Below are 18817 nucleotides of genomic sequence, written 5' to 3' on the forward strand. Positions count from 1 at the left end.
CACTATCCAGCTGGCCCTCAATTAATAGATACCACCTCTTCAGGGCCACTGTGTGGTGCACTATTTGAAGGGGGGCTGTGGACACCACCTATATTAATACTCCCCTCGCATACATTGAATAAGCCATCCCCACTATCTGGCTCTCCCAGCAACGCCGCAAGCTCTGCAACTCCTGTGGTGTCATGTGCATTTCCTTAATATAGGCCACAATTATATGTCTGCACCAACGACGGGATTATACCTGATCGCACCAGCGAGGCAACCCCTGCATATTCCAGGACAAGAAATTATAGACAGTGGGACATCCAGCAATTCCTGGTATCATTTACCAGACATTAAAGCACTCTTCAGTCCTACCCTCAACCTCCACCCCTCCACCCCACCTGCACAGCCCACCCAAAAGCAACCACAGACAGTAGAACAAAAATAAAGAACAAATAATTAAAGTGTGAACTGTAACCTCAAATCCCCATCCCAGGAAAGCGCCTGGAAAGTAATATGAGGCACACATTTTGAAGGTTGTGTGCTCTGATGGAACAAAGACAAATGCAGTCTAAATTGCCTGCATTATGCTTTCAGAAATGAACCCCCTCTGTGGTAGAGCACAGAGAGGACTGCTGTGGCACCGCCTGCGATGAGTGGGCCTTCCCCCCTTCCAACCAAGCCTGTCTGGTCCAGTGAAGGTGGTGTCTCTAACTATTCCCAAGCTCCGACGGTGGACGTAAAGAAGAACATTTTGCCAGAGTCCAGCACCCACAGCTTGGATGGGAACATGAAAGAGAAACACAGTCCCATGTGCCAGAGCTGACATTTGACAGGCATGAAGGAGCCACACTGTGATTGCACTTCTGCTGTATAGTCCAGATATATGTTCACCTGGCTGTTATCCACCTGCCATAAGCCTCTAGCACATCTAACCTTCAGGATATGATCACCATCCCCTAAATGTAAAAGCCTCACCATCACTGGCCTCGGGTGCTACCCTCGAAGGACAGTCTGCAAGGCACTCTATAGGCCCACTTCACAGAAAATAATATGAATCAACGCCCATCAAGGACAGTGTGAAGCAGCCAATTTCTCAAAAAGAGATCCATATCGGGGCCCTCAGCTCTCTCCGGCAGTCCAATTAAATGAATAATGTTGCTTCTGCTTGGAGATTCTGTTGCTGGGACTGCACATTGGACACAGTGGGGTGTGGAACCACCAGGGCTGTCTCATTGGACTCCACTCAGTTTCTCACTTCAGCTTGATCCACCCAGAGGAGCCTCATCTCGAAAGTGAGGGCATAAAGCTTAGGGTTCAATGTGGCCTTGATATCCGTGATGGCCCCTAATAGCTGGTCAAATCTGTTCATGTCATCTGCAACAGCAGGGCACCATCCTCCTTTGAGGGCTGCTTGACTATGCTCTCCTCAGCCCGATCGGTGAGGTTCACCTGGCACACACACCCTGCACGCCTAGTTTCCCAATTGCCAACAATGAATTGCAAACAAGAGGAGAGGACCCAGCTCCAGGCAGCAGGTAAAGAGGGAAGAGACTCTTGCTCCCGTAATGCAGCCTAGGACCAAGAAACAACCAAATGAACAGAGGTGGGGAATCGGCCTAGCCCCATTGGCTCAACGGGCACTATGCAAATGAGCTTCTCAGTGAATGTGTCTGCAGAGATCACCAATGGTGGTAGGGCCATCCCCTCTCACTACCACATCACCTCAGCTGGTAAATGCAACAACACCTAGTTCAGGGTCCCAAGGCCTTGTGTTTAGGCGCTGGTGCACTTAATTGCTTTGTAGAGGCTACACCCAGGGATAAAGCAGACAGTCTCTGAGCTAGGAGGCCAGGGGTATCAACCACAACCAGCAGGAGCACTCACTTTTTGGAGTCAGTTGGGAGCCCCATTACCCTAATGGAGCATGCTGCTCATTATGCACACATCTCCTGGCAACATCTGGGGGAGGAACATATCCATCATGCAGAAACACGAGACCACTCCAAAGTGGCCAAGATTGCTGCAACGTCCAAGCAGCTGAATATAGAGGAGAAGGAAGGTGGGGATGCCACCTCAGTGAATGAACCCCCTCAGCAGGGCTCCCACTCAGGTGCAGCCACATCCAACACAAGTCACTGGGCCCCAAGGAGCAAAGAGCCCGGGGAGATCTACTCAACAAAATGACCTGCATCACTGCCAGCAGTCACAATCATCCCAGTGGGTTCTAGTGGGTCCTACTCAGTGCTGCCGCCACCACCACATGGAGGCACTGGACTGGGCAAGAGGGGCCCCCAGTTCTGATCCTCGGGAGGGGGTGGTGGAACAAGCCCCCTCCCAGAACATCTTCTCTGTTACTTCAGAATTCCCCACTGGTCTGTACCTCCCATGTGGACTTAAACTGCATTAATCGCTACCCAGCAGGAAGCAGAGACACCCGCTGTGAGAAATTGGGTTGTTAGTTGACTGTGGTGTGAGCCCTTGTCAAGCAACAGCCACACTCAAATGGAGGGTAAACCACCAAAAAGCACTAATTTAACCTGTGCTTAACCCTGGGTACCTTGGCACAAAAAGCAGTGAGGCTAAACCTAGAGGCAATGTGTCAAGTATTTGTGCAGTACACAAGCAAAAACACAGTAAAAACAGAATATAATAAAAATCCCAAACCAATTCAGAAGAACAGAGAACATTTTACTAAATTATTTGCCACACAAACCATCAAAATCTAATTAGTAGAACTGGAGTTATGAATTTTTAAAGTTTTAAGTGTAAAATAGAGCTTAAAAACAAAAAGTGTCAACCAATGGGCATCTGGTCGTGCTAGACTGGGGCAAAGTCAAAAGATAAGGCTGACCACGATGGAGCATGGCTTGGATATATGAAGTGGGCTGTGCCGGGTCAGGTCTCACCTTCAGACATTTTTGAAGAAAGCGTCTCAGAAGGGGTGTCTGAGGAGGGAGTGATGTAATCGGATAGCTATGGATCGAAGCTGCGGTGAAGATTTTTACCTTCAGACTTAGCCGTCTAGATGGAAGTAGAAAATCTCCAGCGGGACGAAGCAGAAGGCTGTAGCCAAGACACTCCACAGGGTTGGATACTCCTTTGGTGATGAGCTGCTGAAAAGGATTTGCTGCTGCAGAGAAGAATGTAGTGAGAGTAGCCACAAAGTAAATCTTACCAGCAATACACCTCAGGCAGATAGACAAACCAGTTGGTCTTGGTCTCCTCCTGGTTCTCAGACCAAATTTTGTCAAAGTCCTCACTTTTGGAAATTAGACATCTGGGCATATTTAGCACCACAAACCACAGGCCCAGAAGTGGATGGAGACCTCTTGGGCATTCAGGGCTCACACATGATGGATCCTGGTGCAGGCTCAAGATGGAGGGAGCCTGTTATGTCCCTGTTGCTTTACATTTGAGACCACCTAAACTAGCCCTTGAAGTCACTTTTGAAGTCCTGGGTACTGGTGGAGATGTAGGGCTCTACAGCAGGGCTGGCCTCTGAATAACCCATAACATACGCAGTGTATGGTGGACAGGGCACACAGGGAGTCATGTCAAGTTTATCCTTTTAGGGTTGCCCCAGTGCACTCAGCCTGCAATGACAATGCTGAGTGCATCTGGGTGCAGGCCCCTTGGGGGGTGGCACAATCAGTGCTGCTGCCCCCAGGGTCCTATTCTTAATATCTCTTGCCCTGGATACTGGGGTACCAACTTACTAGGGACTTATAGGTGTATTTAAGAGTATAACCAATTGTGCCAAGCATCACAACAGTTTTAGGGAAAGAGCTCTGGCCCAGGGAACCTGTTTAGCAGGGGCACTGGGTACTACCAACTTCTAGAACACATCAACATAACGCAAAAAGTGGGGGCTAGCCATGCAAAAAGAGGCCTCCTCTCACAGTGACCCCAATTTACTAGGCAGAGTCTTCATCCGAAGATGAGCCCTGATGTTGGAGCTGCTGAAGCAAGGCGGATTGCTTTCTGTGGCTCTTGACTGCCATGGGTTTCCCCATTTCTTCTGAGATGGGGGTGAGTTTACCTACTGGTGCCCAGTTGGGTTGGTGAGTCTGGAGGTGTCAGGAATTGAACACTTTACTCCTGTGGAGCCTCCAGGCCCAGGATCAACCATGTCTCTTCCGTAGGGTGGATCATGTTTGTCTCTTTACTCCAAGCAAACATTAGTTGGAAAGATTGCCCCACTTATATCTGACTCCTTTCTCATGCAAACTGGTAGTGGCAGGCTTGAGTGCTCTGGGATGTGGCAGCATGATGATGGCTAAGTCTTGATATAGCCACACCCATATCCTTTTGAAAGTGACCGATTTCCAATTTTGCGCTTCTGACATTATGGCTTCTTTCTGATGGTAGTGGCGCACACATGTTAAGATGTCCTGAGGCATCCTCCGTGCTTTGGAAGGGTGGCCGCTTTATGCATATGGACAATGTCCTTCTCTGCAAGTTCTGGGAGACTATGAAAAAAGAGACATACCACATCATTTTATAGGTTCCCAGAGTCAGCCTGGAGGGGGACGCTTTTAATTCTAATGTTTGAGCAGCTGGAACTATTTTCAAGATTTAGGTGGAGCTGCAATTCTGCATTTTCATCCCATAGTTCCAGCATTTCAACTTTGTGATCATCAATTTTCTTCTCCCTCACGTCTCTGGTTTGCTCCAGAGGAACCACCCAGTGGTCTATCTCCCCCCACATCTTTCTTGATTTCCTTGACATCTGTGGCAACTTCCATTTTCAGGGCAGCTATGTCACTCCATAGTGTGCTGAACAGGGTCTCCACGAAGGAGTGTGTGATCTTGGTCTCTCCTTCCTAGTGGTCTGCATTTGCTGCCTCATGTGACACTGGAGGGGTGGACGAGAAATCTTGAGGCTTGTCAGGTTTCTTGGCAGAGGTCTTGGTAAGCATATCTTTCAATGTGGTGGCTTGTTTAGTGTGGTAGGCTGCCATGGTAGCCTGGAGGGTGTTCCTGGATGGTGTTCTGCTGCTATAGCTCAATCTAGAAGCTCGGGTACAGAACATTGCCTTCAGCAGGCCCTGTTAGTGATATCATGCTGATGCCTTCTGATTCATGATTAGCAGGGCCCTCCCAGCTCTGAAACTGGCCAGTGGACCCAACAGAACATCACAAGAATGGGAGATATAGGGGGATTTTTATCCAATCTCCACTGTTCTGTTGAAGTCATACTTCTGGCTCTCCCTTGTCTCTACCTCTATCTGCAGTGTTCTGCCCCCCATCTGCTACCTATCAGCAAGGAAGGTAACCTTGCCCTTGTCTCTCACCTCAGTGTCCAGTGGCTCATTTAGCCACCAGCATGTTCCCCCTTCTCCAAGCTCCCTCAGGGTCACCCATCACCGGGGACTGCAAAAGAGGGTTCCAGCCAGATTCTGGTCCCAGTGGTTTCACTATTGTGTGGTACCCCTCTTGGGCGCTCTGATGTCTTCTTTGATTGGGCTGCCTTAGTCTGGACAGTAGTGCAGTCAGCTTGCCCTTTGTTGCCCCACCATTTCACGGTCTTGTGAGATGCGCGGTATGTATTGAAGCTGCAGCAGCTCCCTCCTTCGTGTGGCCCATGCAGCCACAGGCAGTCCTAGTATCTGCAAGAGATGCAACGCCTGTGCCACAGCTTCAGCCCTCACACGGCGGCTCCATTCATAGCAGCTCTGCAGGGGAATCACTTTGCGGTCTCCACAGAAGCCACCATCTAGGTTAGCACCATAGTGCATTATTGGCACTTATACCTCCTAGATGGCTGTCATTAGCAGAGCAAGTCAACTATCGCTCCTGCAGTCATCCTCAAGATGTCCCCTGCATAATATCTGAGGTCTGTCCAGTTGGAGACCCGTCAAATCTGCCCTCTGCTGGTGCTAGGTGGCGGAGCTCAACAGAAACCCTCCTATGTGGGCACCATATTGGACATGCCCCTTTTTATTCCACAAAAAAAAAAAATAACATGTTTACTTTTAACATTTACTTCATGGGAGACCTACACTCTGGTAACAGATACATCTACCTACATGTAAAGAGATACTATTAGTTGCTATACACTCTTAAATGTGGTTTCAAGGGGTGGTGACGTTTAAGCCTACACGTAAGAGAACTTTGTAATGGTAAACAGCAAGAAGTATTAACATTCTCCAAAATGTAGGAGTACATTTATTTGTGAGTCAATCTGTAAATGTAAATATTCATTCATGGTTAGGGCCCAAAATGGGTGATGGATGCAGGGTTTCTGATGGCATAAGTCAAACCAGTCCCTCAATTTCACACAATTTCTGAAGACAATGTTGTAATCTGGAAGAAGGGCCTTATGTCTTATTACGGCTAGATTATGCGTCAACAGATCTCAGTGAGGTATAAGCACCCTAGGTAGTGACCAAGAGTAATTATTGATAGAGTAGTTTGAGACCATGAGCATGGACTTGGCATTAATGGGGATACATTTGTTTGAGATCGTGCATTACCAGAATGGCAAATCCAGGTGGTTAAATATTTCGGGTGAGGTGACAGATAAGGGCTCAATAGAGGAAGGCAGGATTTAAGTGGAGTGACTGGTGACAGGCTTGTATGTGAGAGAGAAGATCAATTAGGAGGAGCAGCTGGCATGCAGATGCAGTAAAAATCGAGGGATGTGAAAGGGGTCAAGATGGCTGTTGAGATGGATGCTCGACCATGACTGCAACAATCCACCCCAGTATCATTCATCTTGCCTGACATCCTTTACCCTCAGCAAACTCGGTACAGCCAGGGTGGTGCCCATTGATTGTCCTATGGGCAATTTGAGTTGATCCTGACTTGCTGTGAGGTTTGGGGGTTAGATCCAGTGACTATGGCTATGTGCACTACACTTGTGGGTGCCACTGTCAAGGGGCACCTCACTAGAGCAAAGGAGAAAAGCCATACCTGGGCAACAGGTCAGCAAATCCCCCCCACCAGGACTGTGTCTCATATCCTTCCCAGATGGCACTCAACATAGGCCTTGACCACTGCCCGACAGTAATCCTGGCTGGAACCGCAGCTGAATAGAATTGGTGAGGCTAGGTCATTTGGGTATGACCTTATGTGTTGCCTGTGGGAGACAGAGTCAAGACAGAACGTCCCATAAGTCAGAGGGAAGGTGGTGGGGCCTCCGGGCTACTATTAGACCCCTCCCGACCCCACCAGAAGGCCATCCCCAGGACCGACTCTTGCATCAGTCCAAAGTGTGATTTTGCCGGCAGGGCTTGCATGCCAGATTGCATGGTAACAGAGACATCTATGTCATTCACAAATGCATCCAGACCCCTCATAGCCCGGGGAGCCTTATGATGTCAGAGGGGAGGCCCCCTTTACCCTCAAAGTCCTGAGGCCTCATTGACTCCTCGTGCCAGTTTTGTTTATGTTCTAGTGTGCGTTTTATAGCTGGTGAACACGTTTCTTGGACCTTCTGGGTGTGGCTCCCCCCCTTACACATATCTAAGGCACATGTGCAGCAGCGTTTAGCCTAACTTTACTGTGTGCTTGATCGCATCCCACAATAGGTGTTAGACCTGTCAGACTTAAGATTGTCTTCCCCCAAACATTTTGCCTGTTTTCTTTTTGCTGAAAGTTGTTTTTGTTGGCCTTAGGACACTGTGCACTTTACCAGCGCTGATAAGTGCTAAATTGCTTGTACTCGCTCCTCTGAAGAATGTGAAATTGGTTTAAACCTAATCAACATCTGTAATTTACTTACAAGTCCCCTGGAGAGTGGTATACCATATACCCAGGGCTGGTAAAGTAAATGTTACATTGGGCCTGCAGCAATTATTGTGCCACCCACTTAAGTAGCCCCTTAAAAGATGGCTGAGCCTTGCCATTGCTGCCTGAATGCCTTTTTAAAATGCCAGTTCAACTTTTCAAAATAACCCCTAGCCAAGACCTAAACTCTCCTTTTATTGCATATAAGTTGCACCTAAGGTAGGCCTGAGGTAGCGCATAGGGCAAGGTGCTTTGTAATTAAAAGATTGGACATGTACTATTAAGTTTTATATGTCCTGGTAGTGAAAAACTCCTAACTTTGTTTTTCACTACTGTGAGAATTACCTGTCCCATAGAATAACATTGGGTTGCCTTAATTAATTTAATAAGTGCTAATGTTTGAATGGGGACAGATCAACATTTCACGTTTGGTATCAATTTAATTATATTTCGAAAACCTCTTTAATGGTAAAGTCACATTTTGAACTACTATTTTGAAAATGCCACTTTTAGAAAGTTTGCATTGCACTGTCCTCTGACATTTTGTGCCTGCAGCCTGTTATAGGTCACATCACTGGGTGCAGTTGGAAGTTAGACTTTGTGAACTGCTCCCAGACAGTCACACAATAGGGGGATTAGGTGTGCCTGAATGGGCCATCTGCTGGCGGGATGCAGGAGGGGGCTGGGCACAGCCCCACTGCAATTGAATAGGCTGTGCTGTGCCCTTCCAAAAAGGGTTTGTTACCACTGCATTGTTCCTGCAGCCAGCTTGGAACCAGGACAGGGAAATCAGTAAATTCCTAGCACTTCAAAGAGAAATCTTCAGAAACTTCTCCTACTTCAAATAAGGCAGCAGGTATGAAATAGAACAATCAGGCCCACTCTTCAGTTCTCTTTCTGGACCTGGAGAAGGACTCTCAGAGGACTGCCTACTGCTGTGACATGGTGTGTACTCCACAAGACTGCTTTGCTGCACATGAAAGGACTGATTTGTTGCCTGGTGTGTTCCTTGAACTATCAGAAGCCTGCCCTGCTGATTTAGCCCTACTTCTTAATTTGAACCCAGGACTACCAAAGTGACTCCAAAGGCTAATTTGATAGCCTCCTGTTTAGAGCCACAAGGACATAACAGGTTCCCACTACCCAGAACATGTGCCTGGACCCCGCTTGAGTAGTCCTGACCACCTCAAGACTGCCCCTGCAGTCCTATACTCATTGTGGTGGTGGAAAAGGTGCCCAGATAGCCAAAATCCAAAACTTGGGACAGATTTCTTTTGGGTTAAAACTAATGTGAGAACCAAAGGAGGGCTGGGACCAACCTGCTCCTTCTTTCATTGAAGGTACATTGCTGGTCAGCTTGACTTTACGGCTGCTCCCTCTATGTTCATCTTTGCAGCAGAAAATCCTGTTAAGTGGTCCTTTGCCAAAGAGGTATCCAGTCTCCTGGAACTCTCATCAGCTACAGCCTCCTGTCTCATCCCCCTGGAGATTTTTTACTCCAAAAAGTGACTGTCAGAATGTAGAAACCTCCACTGTGACTTTGTCCAGTGGCTTCACTCCCTCATTGAACACCTCCTGCAGTGTTGACCCGCTCTACTTTACCTTCTCAGAAGTTTTTCTTCACAATTTCTAAAGGTCAGAACTACCAGGCCTGTTCCACTTATTGTATCCAAACCATACTCCATCACAGCTGGCCATATTGGTCAACTTTGATCCCATCTCTCATGACTAGGCATCTAGATTGACACTTTGATCTTTTAGGTATGGGTCTTTACTAAAAACTTTAAAAAATCACAAGCAAGATTCTACTGATTGGATTTTTGTCATTTTGGTATCAAGCAATTTATCGAATTTTACTATATTTTACTAAATTGGTATGGACTTTTTCAACTTTTGTTTTTTCACTTTATTACCGTTAGAAATGGGATTTTTAGTTGGTAGTCAGTTTATACCCTGTCCAAGTAGGGACCCTCACTGTAGGAAGGGTAAGGTAGGTACACAGCTCATATAACCCCTGCTCACCCCCTTGATAGCTTGGAACAGAGGCAATGTGTAAAGTATTTGCACAAACACAGTACCACCGCGAAAACACCAATAAAGGATTCCACACCAGTTTTGAAAAATGTCCTATGTTTATCTAAATAAAACGAGACCAAAACAACATAAATCAAACATACACAGGTAAAGATATCAAATTTTAAAGTAAAAAGAGTCTTAATCCATAAAAATCAATGGATGCGTTGTTTTAGCACAAAGTACCTGCTATACATCAAAATTAAAGCTGCAAGATCGAGCGTGTGTCAGAAAAGCAAGCAATGCATTGATTCCTTATTCGCAAGTGAGGCCGCACATCAATTCTTCGTCCGCCCGGTAACAGATGTGTTGATTCTTTCTTTGCAGGGAAGGGATGCGTCCGGTTCTGGACAAGCAGCCTCGGGTCAGCGTGGTGGTGTTGAAGGTTTAGACTCACAGGGAAAATGCATGGCAAATCAGTACACACCGCAATGATGAATCCGTGCTCAGCAGACGCATCCTGGGGGGCCTTACTGGGAGCTTTCTGCCAGCCCACTTTCACCAGACTCAGAGGTCTTCTCACAGTGTGCCCCTACTGCAGCTCAACGGGGCTAAAACCAAGTTCCTTCTATGGTGCATCGCTGTATGCAAAGAGAAGGCACGGCAAGAGGATGTCCCACTTAAACCTCATGGGTTTTGACAGACCAGTAATCATGTCTTTCAGAGTGCAATTGAACCTTTCAACCAACCTATTTTCTTGGGGGTGGTAAGGAGTGGTAAACTGGTAGATTACCCCACACTCCTTCCACAGAGACTTCATATAGGTAGATATAAAGTTGGTACCCTGGTCAGATACTTCCTCCTTGGGGAACCCTATGCAGTTAAAAATCCCCATCAATGCTCAGACCATCACGGGGGCTGTCCCTGACCTCAGAGGGATGGCCTCCAGGTACTGCATACATTCGGGAAGGGAAGGGCATGTCTTCTGTACCTCACACAACTCTTCCCTGGTGGGACCCCATTCCTGCTGCCAATGAGTCGGCTCAGGCACATCCCCCAGTTCAGACACTTGTTCCCTTGTGCTAGTGATACAAGGGTCATCTCAGCTGGCTCCCACTCTTCTCCTGGAACCAACTCCTCCCCAAGTGCTACACTGGTCAAACCCTGTGACTGTGCACCAGTGGGTGCCGGTGTCCACCTGGGACACTTGGAATCCTCCCTCATGTGACCCTCCTGATCACATGCATAACACCTGTGGGGACCCCTGTAGAGATCCAAGGCTTCTTCTCACCTGGGGGATGGGAATCCTTACCCTGGGAACTAGGTTGGGGCCCTTCAGAGAACTCTCCCGGTTTACCCTTGACCCCCACTTCTGATGAGACCCTGCCCACCCTTGGCTGATTCCCCCCATACCTCTTTTGGACCCTGGTACTCTCCCAACAGTCGGCCTCCTGGGCAAGCTTCCTGGGGTCAGTCAGCTTGCTGTCGATCAGGTGCTGACACACTCTGGAAAATGAAGACTGTACAACTGCTCCCATGAAATGAAACTGTGCAGCCCCTCATAAGTCGTTACATTGCTGCCCTTTGCCCACCCATCCAGTGCTCTGCAAAAAGAATCAACACATTCCAACCAAGTTTGAAAATCCCCTTTCTTGTAAGATCTGAACTTTCCCTTGTACTTCTCTGGAGTGAGACCATACCTAGTGAGTAGGGTGTCCTTCATGGTAGAGTAGGTGAGTCCCTGGGGATGCCATAGGGCTGTCAAGGTGTCCTTCCCCTTTGCCTCAAAGTGCTTCAACAGACCTGACCCCCCAGTGTACCTCAGGGACCATGTTCATATGAAGAGCTGACTCATACCCATTGAACCACAGGTATATGTCATTCTCCCTCTTATAACCCTTCACTAATTGTTTGGGAATGTGCACCCTCCTTTCAGATGGCACTTTGATATTGCTGCCACTATGTGTGTTGGACCTGCCCTTCAGATCCATCTCCTTTAACCCCTTGCGTGCTCGGGACATAACGGTTAAGTCCCCGGCAGCACCGCTCGGGTGCCAAGGATGCAACTGTTACATCCTGTGTGCCACCCACTCCCCACCCCTGGGCAGGGTTGGTATCCCTGCCCACCCCCAAACACCCCCATCTAATGACGTCAGTGCTGGGGGGGGATTGTTAGTGAAAGGGGCATTGGGGGAAAGAAAAGTCCTTTCCCTGGATGTCTTTTTCTGCATTCCTGCTACCCGATCACACCGCACCGCGATCAGGCAGCAGGAATGCCCCCTAGACACCAGGGAGTTCATTTTGGTCAGTTTCATGCGGTGGGGAGCGGCCCCTTGGGCAAGGGTTGCTTCCCTTAGGAGGGGCATATTGTTTATTGCCATTTCTGCCTCCCTTGGGGGCAGATCGGCATATTAGTTTTAGGTCGATCTGCCAGAAGCCACAGTGACACCAGGGACTTTTTTTTCTTAGTTTTTTTTCCTGTGGGGGGGGTGGCCACTTGGGCAAGGGTCTCCCCCCCCACAAAGGGGGCACAGCACTTTTGGCCAGTTCTATCGCCTGGGGCAGAAACCACTTAGGAAAAGGGATCTTGTGTGTGTTTTGTGTGTGGGGTAGTGGCCCCTTGGGCAAGTTTCACCCCTCAAAGAAGGCACATTACTGATGGCCATTTCTGCCCTCCTTGGGGGCAGATCAGCCCAATTTTTAAGACGAATCTGGACACCCGGGATTATTTTTTTTGTGTGTGGGGTGGCGGCCCCCAGGGCAGGAGTCGCCCCCAAGGGGAGCACACAACTGTTGGCCATTTTTGCCCCCCTTATGGAAAGATCAGCCTATTTTGTTTAGGCCCATCTGCCCCCAAGCCAAGGGGGGCAGAAACCACAAAGGCACCAGGGATTATTTTGTTTTATGATTTTTTTGTGTGTGGGGCAGTCCCTTGGGCAAGGGTCGCCCCCTAAGGGGGGAACTTGACTGTTGGCCATTTCTGCCCCCCTTGAGGGATCAGCCTATTATTTTTAGGACCATCTGCCCCCAAGGGGACCACTAGGGAGCCTGGGATTTTTTTAGTTTTGTTTATTTTGTTTGGGGTGGCCTCTTGGGCAAGGGTTTCCCCCCCAAAGGGGCATATCTGTCTATTTTTTTAATCCACTAAGGCACCAGGGATAGTTATTGTTTATAAGGGGGCACATAACTGTTGGCCATTTCTGCCCCCACCTTGAGGGCAGATCAGCCTAGTTTTTTTAGGCCCATTTGCCCCCGAGGGGGGCAGAAACAACTAGACACCAGGGAAAATTTCTAAATGTTTGATGGCAGGGTGTTTGACAACTGGTGAAGTATTTGCATTTGTGATTATAACAGTTTATTTCTCCTTTGTGTTCTAGTTCAAAGCTTTTGCTTCCTTTGCAGTGGCTCCTTGCGGTTTTGGCAGTGGTTGACCTGCAGTTTGCGTAGTAGTATGTTTTAGGTAAGAAAAATCTATTTACTCCAAAAGAGTATTGCTGCCATGTATGAATGTCATTTTTGTAGGTGGTGTACTAAATGCAGGATTGTGTGTGAAATTGTCCTTAGATTTGTGCACAATGATATTTCTGTTGTCTTGTGTCTAATTTTATTTACTTTTTTCTTTTTAGTGGGATATCATTGGTGATTGCTGTGTCTGTGCAGAGTAGTTGCTGGTGAGTCTAGCTTTTTTCAGGCAGGTGAGTGGTATACTTTTTGAGTAGATACCTCTTTGTGATAAAGCCACACTGTGTTTATTACTTATTTTAGACAGTGCTGATTTTTGTTGGAGCATTTGTCAAGTTACTTTTCTTAGAAAGGATCATGGCTAGCTGCAGGGTGACTGCACAGCAGGTTTTTGGTATGTTTTTTGAGTCATCTTCTGACCATGATTATGAGATTGACTCTGTATCTGAGTCAGAGGAGGAAGTGTGAGATTCTGGCAGTGACTTTTCTGTCTGAGAGGAACCTTCTGATGAGGAAGCCTTTACTGGTCTCCCAGGGTGTAGAGTGAATATGGAAAACTTTTTGCCTATCAATTTCTTTCAGTTGTTTAAGGACGATGTATGTTTGGAGGAGATTGTTGAGCAGACTAATTTGTATGTGAAGCAGTATTTGAGGGACAATGCTGCCAGACTTAAGCCACACTCTAGAGCTACCCAGTGGATTCCCACAAATATGGAAGAGATGAAAAAGTTATTGGATTTTACTTTTTTGATTGGGTTGATAAGGAAGCCATCAGTGGCTTCTTATTGGCCTACTAGTCCCTTGATGGCAATGGCTATATTTCCTGCAACCATGTCTCATAATCGGTATTTGCTTCTTCTTCGGATGCTGCATTTTGTTGACAATGCTTTAGCCTTGCCAAAAGATCACCCTCATTTTGGCCGTCTTTTTAAGATTAGGTCTGTCCTTGATCATTTTGCTCATCAGTTTTCAGAGGTCTATGTTCCAGGGGAAAGATATCTGTAGATGAGTCTTTGGTCCTGTTCAAGAGCCGTTTGGTTTTTAGACAGTACATTCCTAGCAAGAGGGCATAGTATGGAATTAAGATCTATACGCTGTCTGAAAGTAGTACAGGATGTGTTTATAATTTTCAGGTCTCACTGGTAGGGAATTCAGATTTTGAGGTTGGCAAGGAGTCTGGGTAGGAAAATGTTGGGGGATCCACAAAAGCCACACTTCCCTGGACACCACCGGGTGTCTATTTAAAACAAATGTCTGGGTTTGGTAGATTTCCGTAGATGAACGTCACACCCGGGACAAAAAACACAGTCCCCCCCTCTTATGGAAAAACAGGTAGTTTTGTAATAGATCATTTTGATGTGTTCACGTTGTGTTTTGGGGCATTTCCTGTCCTGTTACAGACACTGGATCCACTCACACGAGTGAGGTACCATTTTTATAGGAAGACCTGGGGGAATGCTGGGTAGAAGGAAGTTTGTGGCTCCCCTCAGATTCCAGAACTTTCCATCACCAAAATGTGAGAAAAAACTTATTTTTGCCACATTTTGAGGTTTGCTAAGGATTCTGGGTAACAGAACTCAGTGAGAGCCCCACAAGTCACCCATTCTGTATTTCCCTAGGTATCTAGTTTTAAAAAATGAATAGATTTGCTAGGTTTCCCCAGATTCTGACCGAGCTAGAGGCCAAAATCCACAGCTAGGCACTTTCCAAAAAACACATCAGCTTTCAATGTAAAAATGTACTGTGCCCATGTTGTGTCTTGGGGTGTTTCCTGTCACAGACACTATGCCTACCCATACAAGTAAGGTACCATTTTTATCGGGGCACATGGGGGAATGCAGAATAGAAGTACAAGTGTTACTACCCATTGTCTTTCTCTATATTTTCTCCTTCCAAATGTAAGACAGTGTGTAAAAGTGTATTTGAGAAATGCCCTGTAAATCACATGCTAGTATGGGGACCCATGAATTCAGACATGTGCAAACAACCACTGCTTCTCAACAACTTATCTTGTGCCTGTTTTGGAATTTTTTCTTGATACTTATTTTTGACACTCTTTATATTTTAACAAATTAATTTCTGTATACCCAGTATACAATGAAAACCCATTGCAAGGTGCAGCTCAGTTATTGGCTCTGGGTACCTAGGGTTCTTGATGAACCTACAAACCCTATATATCTCCGCAATCAGAAGGGTCCAGCAGTCATAACAGTATATAGCTTTCAAAAGTATGCCATAGCTGGAAAAAGTCATAAAAGAAAACGTGGTCCGAAATGGCTCTTTTTTTACCTAAATTTCAATATTTTTTTATTTTAGCCGTTACTTTCTTTAGGAAAACCTTGAAGGGTCTACACAATGACTCCCTGCTTAATTCAGAATTCTGCCTACTTTTCAGTGATGTTTAGCTGTCTGGGATCCAGCATTGGTTTCACACCCATTAGTGTCGCTAACTAGAAGGAGGTTGAAAGCACAAAAAATAGTAAAAATGGGGTATGTCCCAGTAAAATGCCAAAATTGTGTTGAAAAATGTGGTTTTCTGATTCAAGTCTGCCTGTTCCTGACAGCTCGGAAGATGGTGATTTTAGCACTGTAGACCCTTTGTTGATGCCATTTACAGGGATAAAAACATAAGCTTTCTTTTGCAGACCATTATCCCATATAAAAAATAAAAAAAACATTTAAGCTGTATATTGGATAATTTCTTGGTCTCCTCCAGAGGAACCTACAAACTCTGGGTACCTCTAGAATCCCTAGGATGTTGGGAAAAAAGAACACAAATTTGGTGTGGTTAGCTTATGTGGACAAAACGTTATGAGGGCCTAAGCTTGAACTGCCACAAAGAGCCAAAAAAAGGCTTAGCACCTAAGGGGAAAAGGCCTAGCAGCGAAGGGGTTAAGCTCAGCTCTTGAGCAAAGATTAGTTTCTTCTCCTTGGCAAGTTTGTCTTTTTCTTCCTTCCTTCTTATTCTAGCCAGCTACAGCTCCCTCTCATGCTGGAGTCTAAGGTTCTCCATTTCAAGTTGATGCCTCCGGTTTTCTCTCCTGTCCTTCAGTTCCTCCTGGGTCAGGCCTTTGGAATAAACAATGCTGCCTGCCCTTGAGGCCCTCCCCTCAGGCAGGTCCTAGTTATCCATCAAAGCATCATATATGATCTGCACCCCTTCATCCACAGCAATATTGTCCTCTGCTGTGTGCTCATCTGCCTCTTTTGCTGCCATCCAGGTCCCTCAGCGCCTTTTGCAGCTCCTCCTTCTTGGTGGAGCTTCTGATTAGACACTTGAACTCCTTACAAAACTGCTTGAGCTGAGGCACATTGTAGGTATCCAACTTTTCCAGCTCAAACATCACATTTATAGCAACTACTGATGGCTCCCCATACTGAGACGTGCCTGTGGATAAGGTTCAACAAAGGTGCAAAGTTTCATAATGCAAGGGAAATCCATAAAGGGAAAAAGAAAAACAAACATTTAAGAGAAAAAACAGTATATGGCTGTGTAATGTGTGGCTGTGTAATGGTCTGCACTGAAACACTAGTGTACACCAATCACTGTATGTCAAGTACAAGTACAAGTCTCATCCTTACTGCTGATTACCAGTGTTAGAAATTGGGTCACTAGTTGGCAGTCAGTTTACAATCTGTCCAAGTGGGGACCCTCACTCTAGTCAGGGTAAGGAAGGTACACAGCTCAGATAATCCCTGTTCTCCCCCTTGGTAGCTTGGCACAAACAGTTAGGCTTATCTCAGAGGCAATGTGTAAAGTATTCACACAAACACACACAGTAACACAGTGAAAAAAACACAAAAGTACTCCACACCAGTTTAGAAAAATAGCCAATACTTATCTAAATCAAACAAGACCAAAACAACAACATCCAACATACAAATCATAATCCATAAGAATCAATGGATGTATTGTTCTGGCACAAAATATGTGATATGCATTAAAAATAAAGCTGAAGGGGCGAGCGTGTATTGGAAAAGCAAGTGATGCATTCATTCCTTACTTGCAAGTGAGACCGTGCTTTGATTCTTTCTCCACCGGGTAAGCAATGCTTCAATTCTTTCCTCACCCGGAAGGGATGCATTGGTTTCGGGACAAGCAGCTTTGAGTCCATGCAGTGATGTTGAAGATTTTGACGCCCAGGGACGATGCTTGGAAAGTTCAGCTACACGGCAGTGATGAATATGTGCTGAGCTGGCAAAGCATGGATTTCACCAGTGCAGTGTCGATTGTTCAGCCGTGATGCAGGTGCTGCATCGATTTTTCTGCTGTTTGGCTCTAGTGCATACATTTCTCTCAGATTTTGCCAGCTTCTCCTTCCAGGGGCCCAAGGACTGGATGTGGCACTACTTGGCAAAGCAGGAGTCCCAGCAAGAGAGCCCAGGTGCTGGGAGGGGAAGTCTCTGATATCCCTGAGACTTCTTAACAGGAGGCAAGCTCAGTCCAAGTCCTTGAAGAAAATTCACAAGCAGGATACACAGAAAAGTCCAGTTTTTGTCCTCATTAAGGCAGAAGCAGCAACTGCAGGCTAACCCAGCAAAGCACACGCAGCAAAGGGGCAGTACGTCTCCTCACAACTCTTCAGCTTTTCTCCTTGGCAGAGGTTCCTCTTGATCCAGAAGTTTTCTAAAAGTCTGGGGTTTTGGGTCCACTACTTATGCTCACTTCTGCCTTTGAAGTAGGCAAACTTCAAAGGAAAGTCTTTGTAGTGCACAAGACCCTGCCTCTTCCTTTCTATTCCATTCTAGGGGGTTGGGGCTGTATTGTGAGGGGACAGACATAGCCCTTTCAAATGCAAGTGAAATGTGAGCAGACAGACACAGCCCTTTCCCTGTCACTCTAGCCCAGGAAGACTCATCTGGATATGTAGGACACACCTCTGCTCCCTTTTGTTACTGTCTAGAGTGAATTCACAAACAGCACAACTGTCAGTCTGACCCAAAAATGGATTCAGCAGCCAAGAAGAGGCACAGAACGATTAAGCAAGAAACTCTCCACTTTCTTATAGTCCCATTTTCAAAAAGACAATCTAAAAAACAACTTTACCAAAATATGTACTTAAAATTATCAGTTCAGAGACCCCAAACATCACATCTCTATCTGCTCCAAATGGGAAACTGCACTAAAAAGATATTTAAAGCAATCCCCATGTTAACCTGTGGGAGAAATAGGCCTTGCGATAGTGAAAAATTGAATTTGGCAGAACATGTGAATCACACCAATACATGTCCTACCTTTTAAATACATAGCACCCTGCCCATGGGCCTACCTAGGGCCTACCTTAGGGGTGACCTACATGTGGTAAAAGGAAAGGTTTGGGCCTGTCAATTGGGTACACTTGCCAGGTCAAATTGGCAGTGCAAAACTGCACGCACAGACACTGCAGTGTCATGTTTACAGGGCTACTCATGTGGGTGGCAGAATCAGGACTGCAGGCCCACTATCAGAATTTGATTTACAGGCCATGGGCACCTCTGGTACACTTTACTAGGGACTTATTAGTAAATCAAATAAGCTAATCAGGGATAAGCAATCATAATCACAATTTATACAGGGAGCATTGCACTTTAACACTGCATCATACCCACTTCAAAGCTCATATAAAAAATAAAGACTGGTGAAAAC

At 46.4% G+C, this 18817-nt stretch overlaps 1 protein-coding gene across 1 annotated transcript in view; it reads right to left on the reverse strand.

Moving 5' to 3' along the window:
- Positions 1–16385: 16385 nt before the first annotated feature.
- LOC138283525 (mucin-2-like) overlaps positions 16386–18817 on the reverse strand; it is a 219408-nt gene continuing 216976 nt past the window's right edge. The window contains exon 8 of the mRNA XM_069221465.1: positions 16386–16579. Within this exon, the coding sequence (XP_069077566.1) occupies positions 16386–16579 (194 nt within the window). The remainder of the gene's footprint in view (positions 16580–18817) is intronic.

The sequence above is a fragment of the Pleurodeles waltl genome, chromosome 3_1 (assembly GCF_031143425.1).
Source record: "Pleurodeles waltl isolate 20211129_DDA chromosome 3_1, aPleWal1.hap1.20221129, whole genome shotgun sequence".
Lineage (NCBI taxonomy): Eukaryota > Metazoa > Chordata > Amphibia > Caudata > Salamandridae > Pleurodeles > Pleurodeles waltl.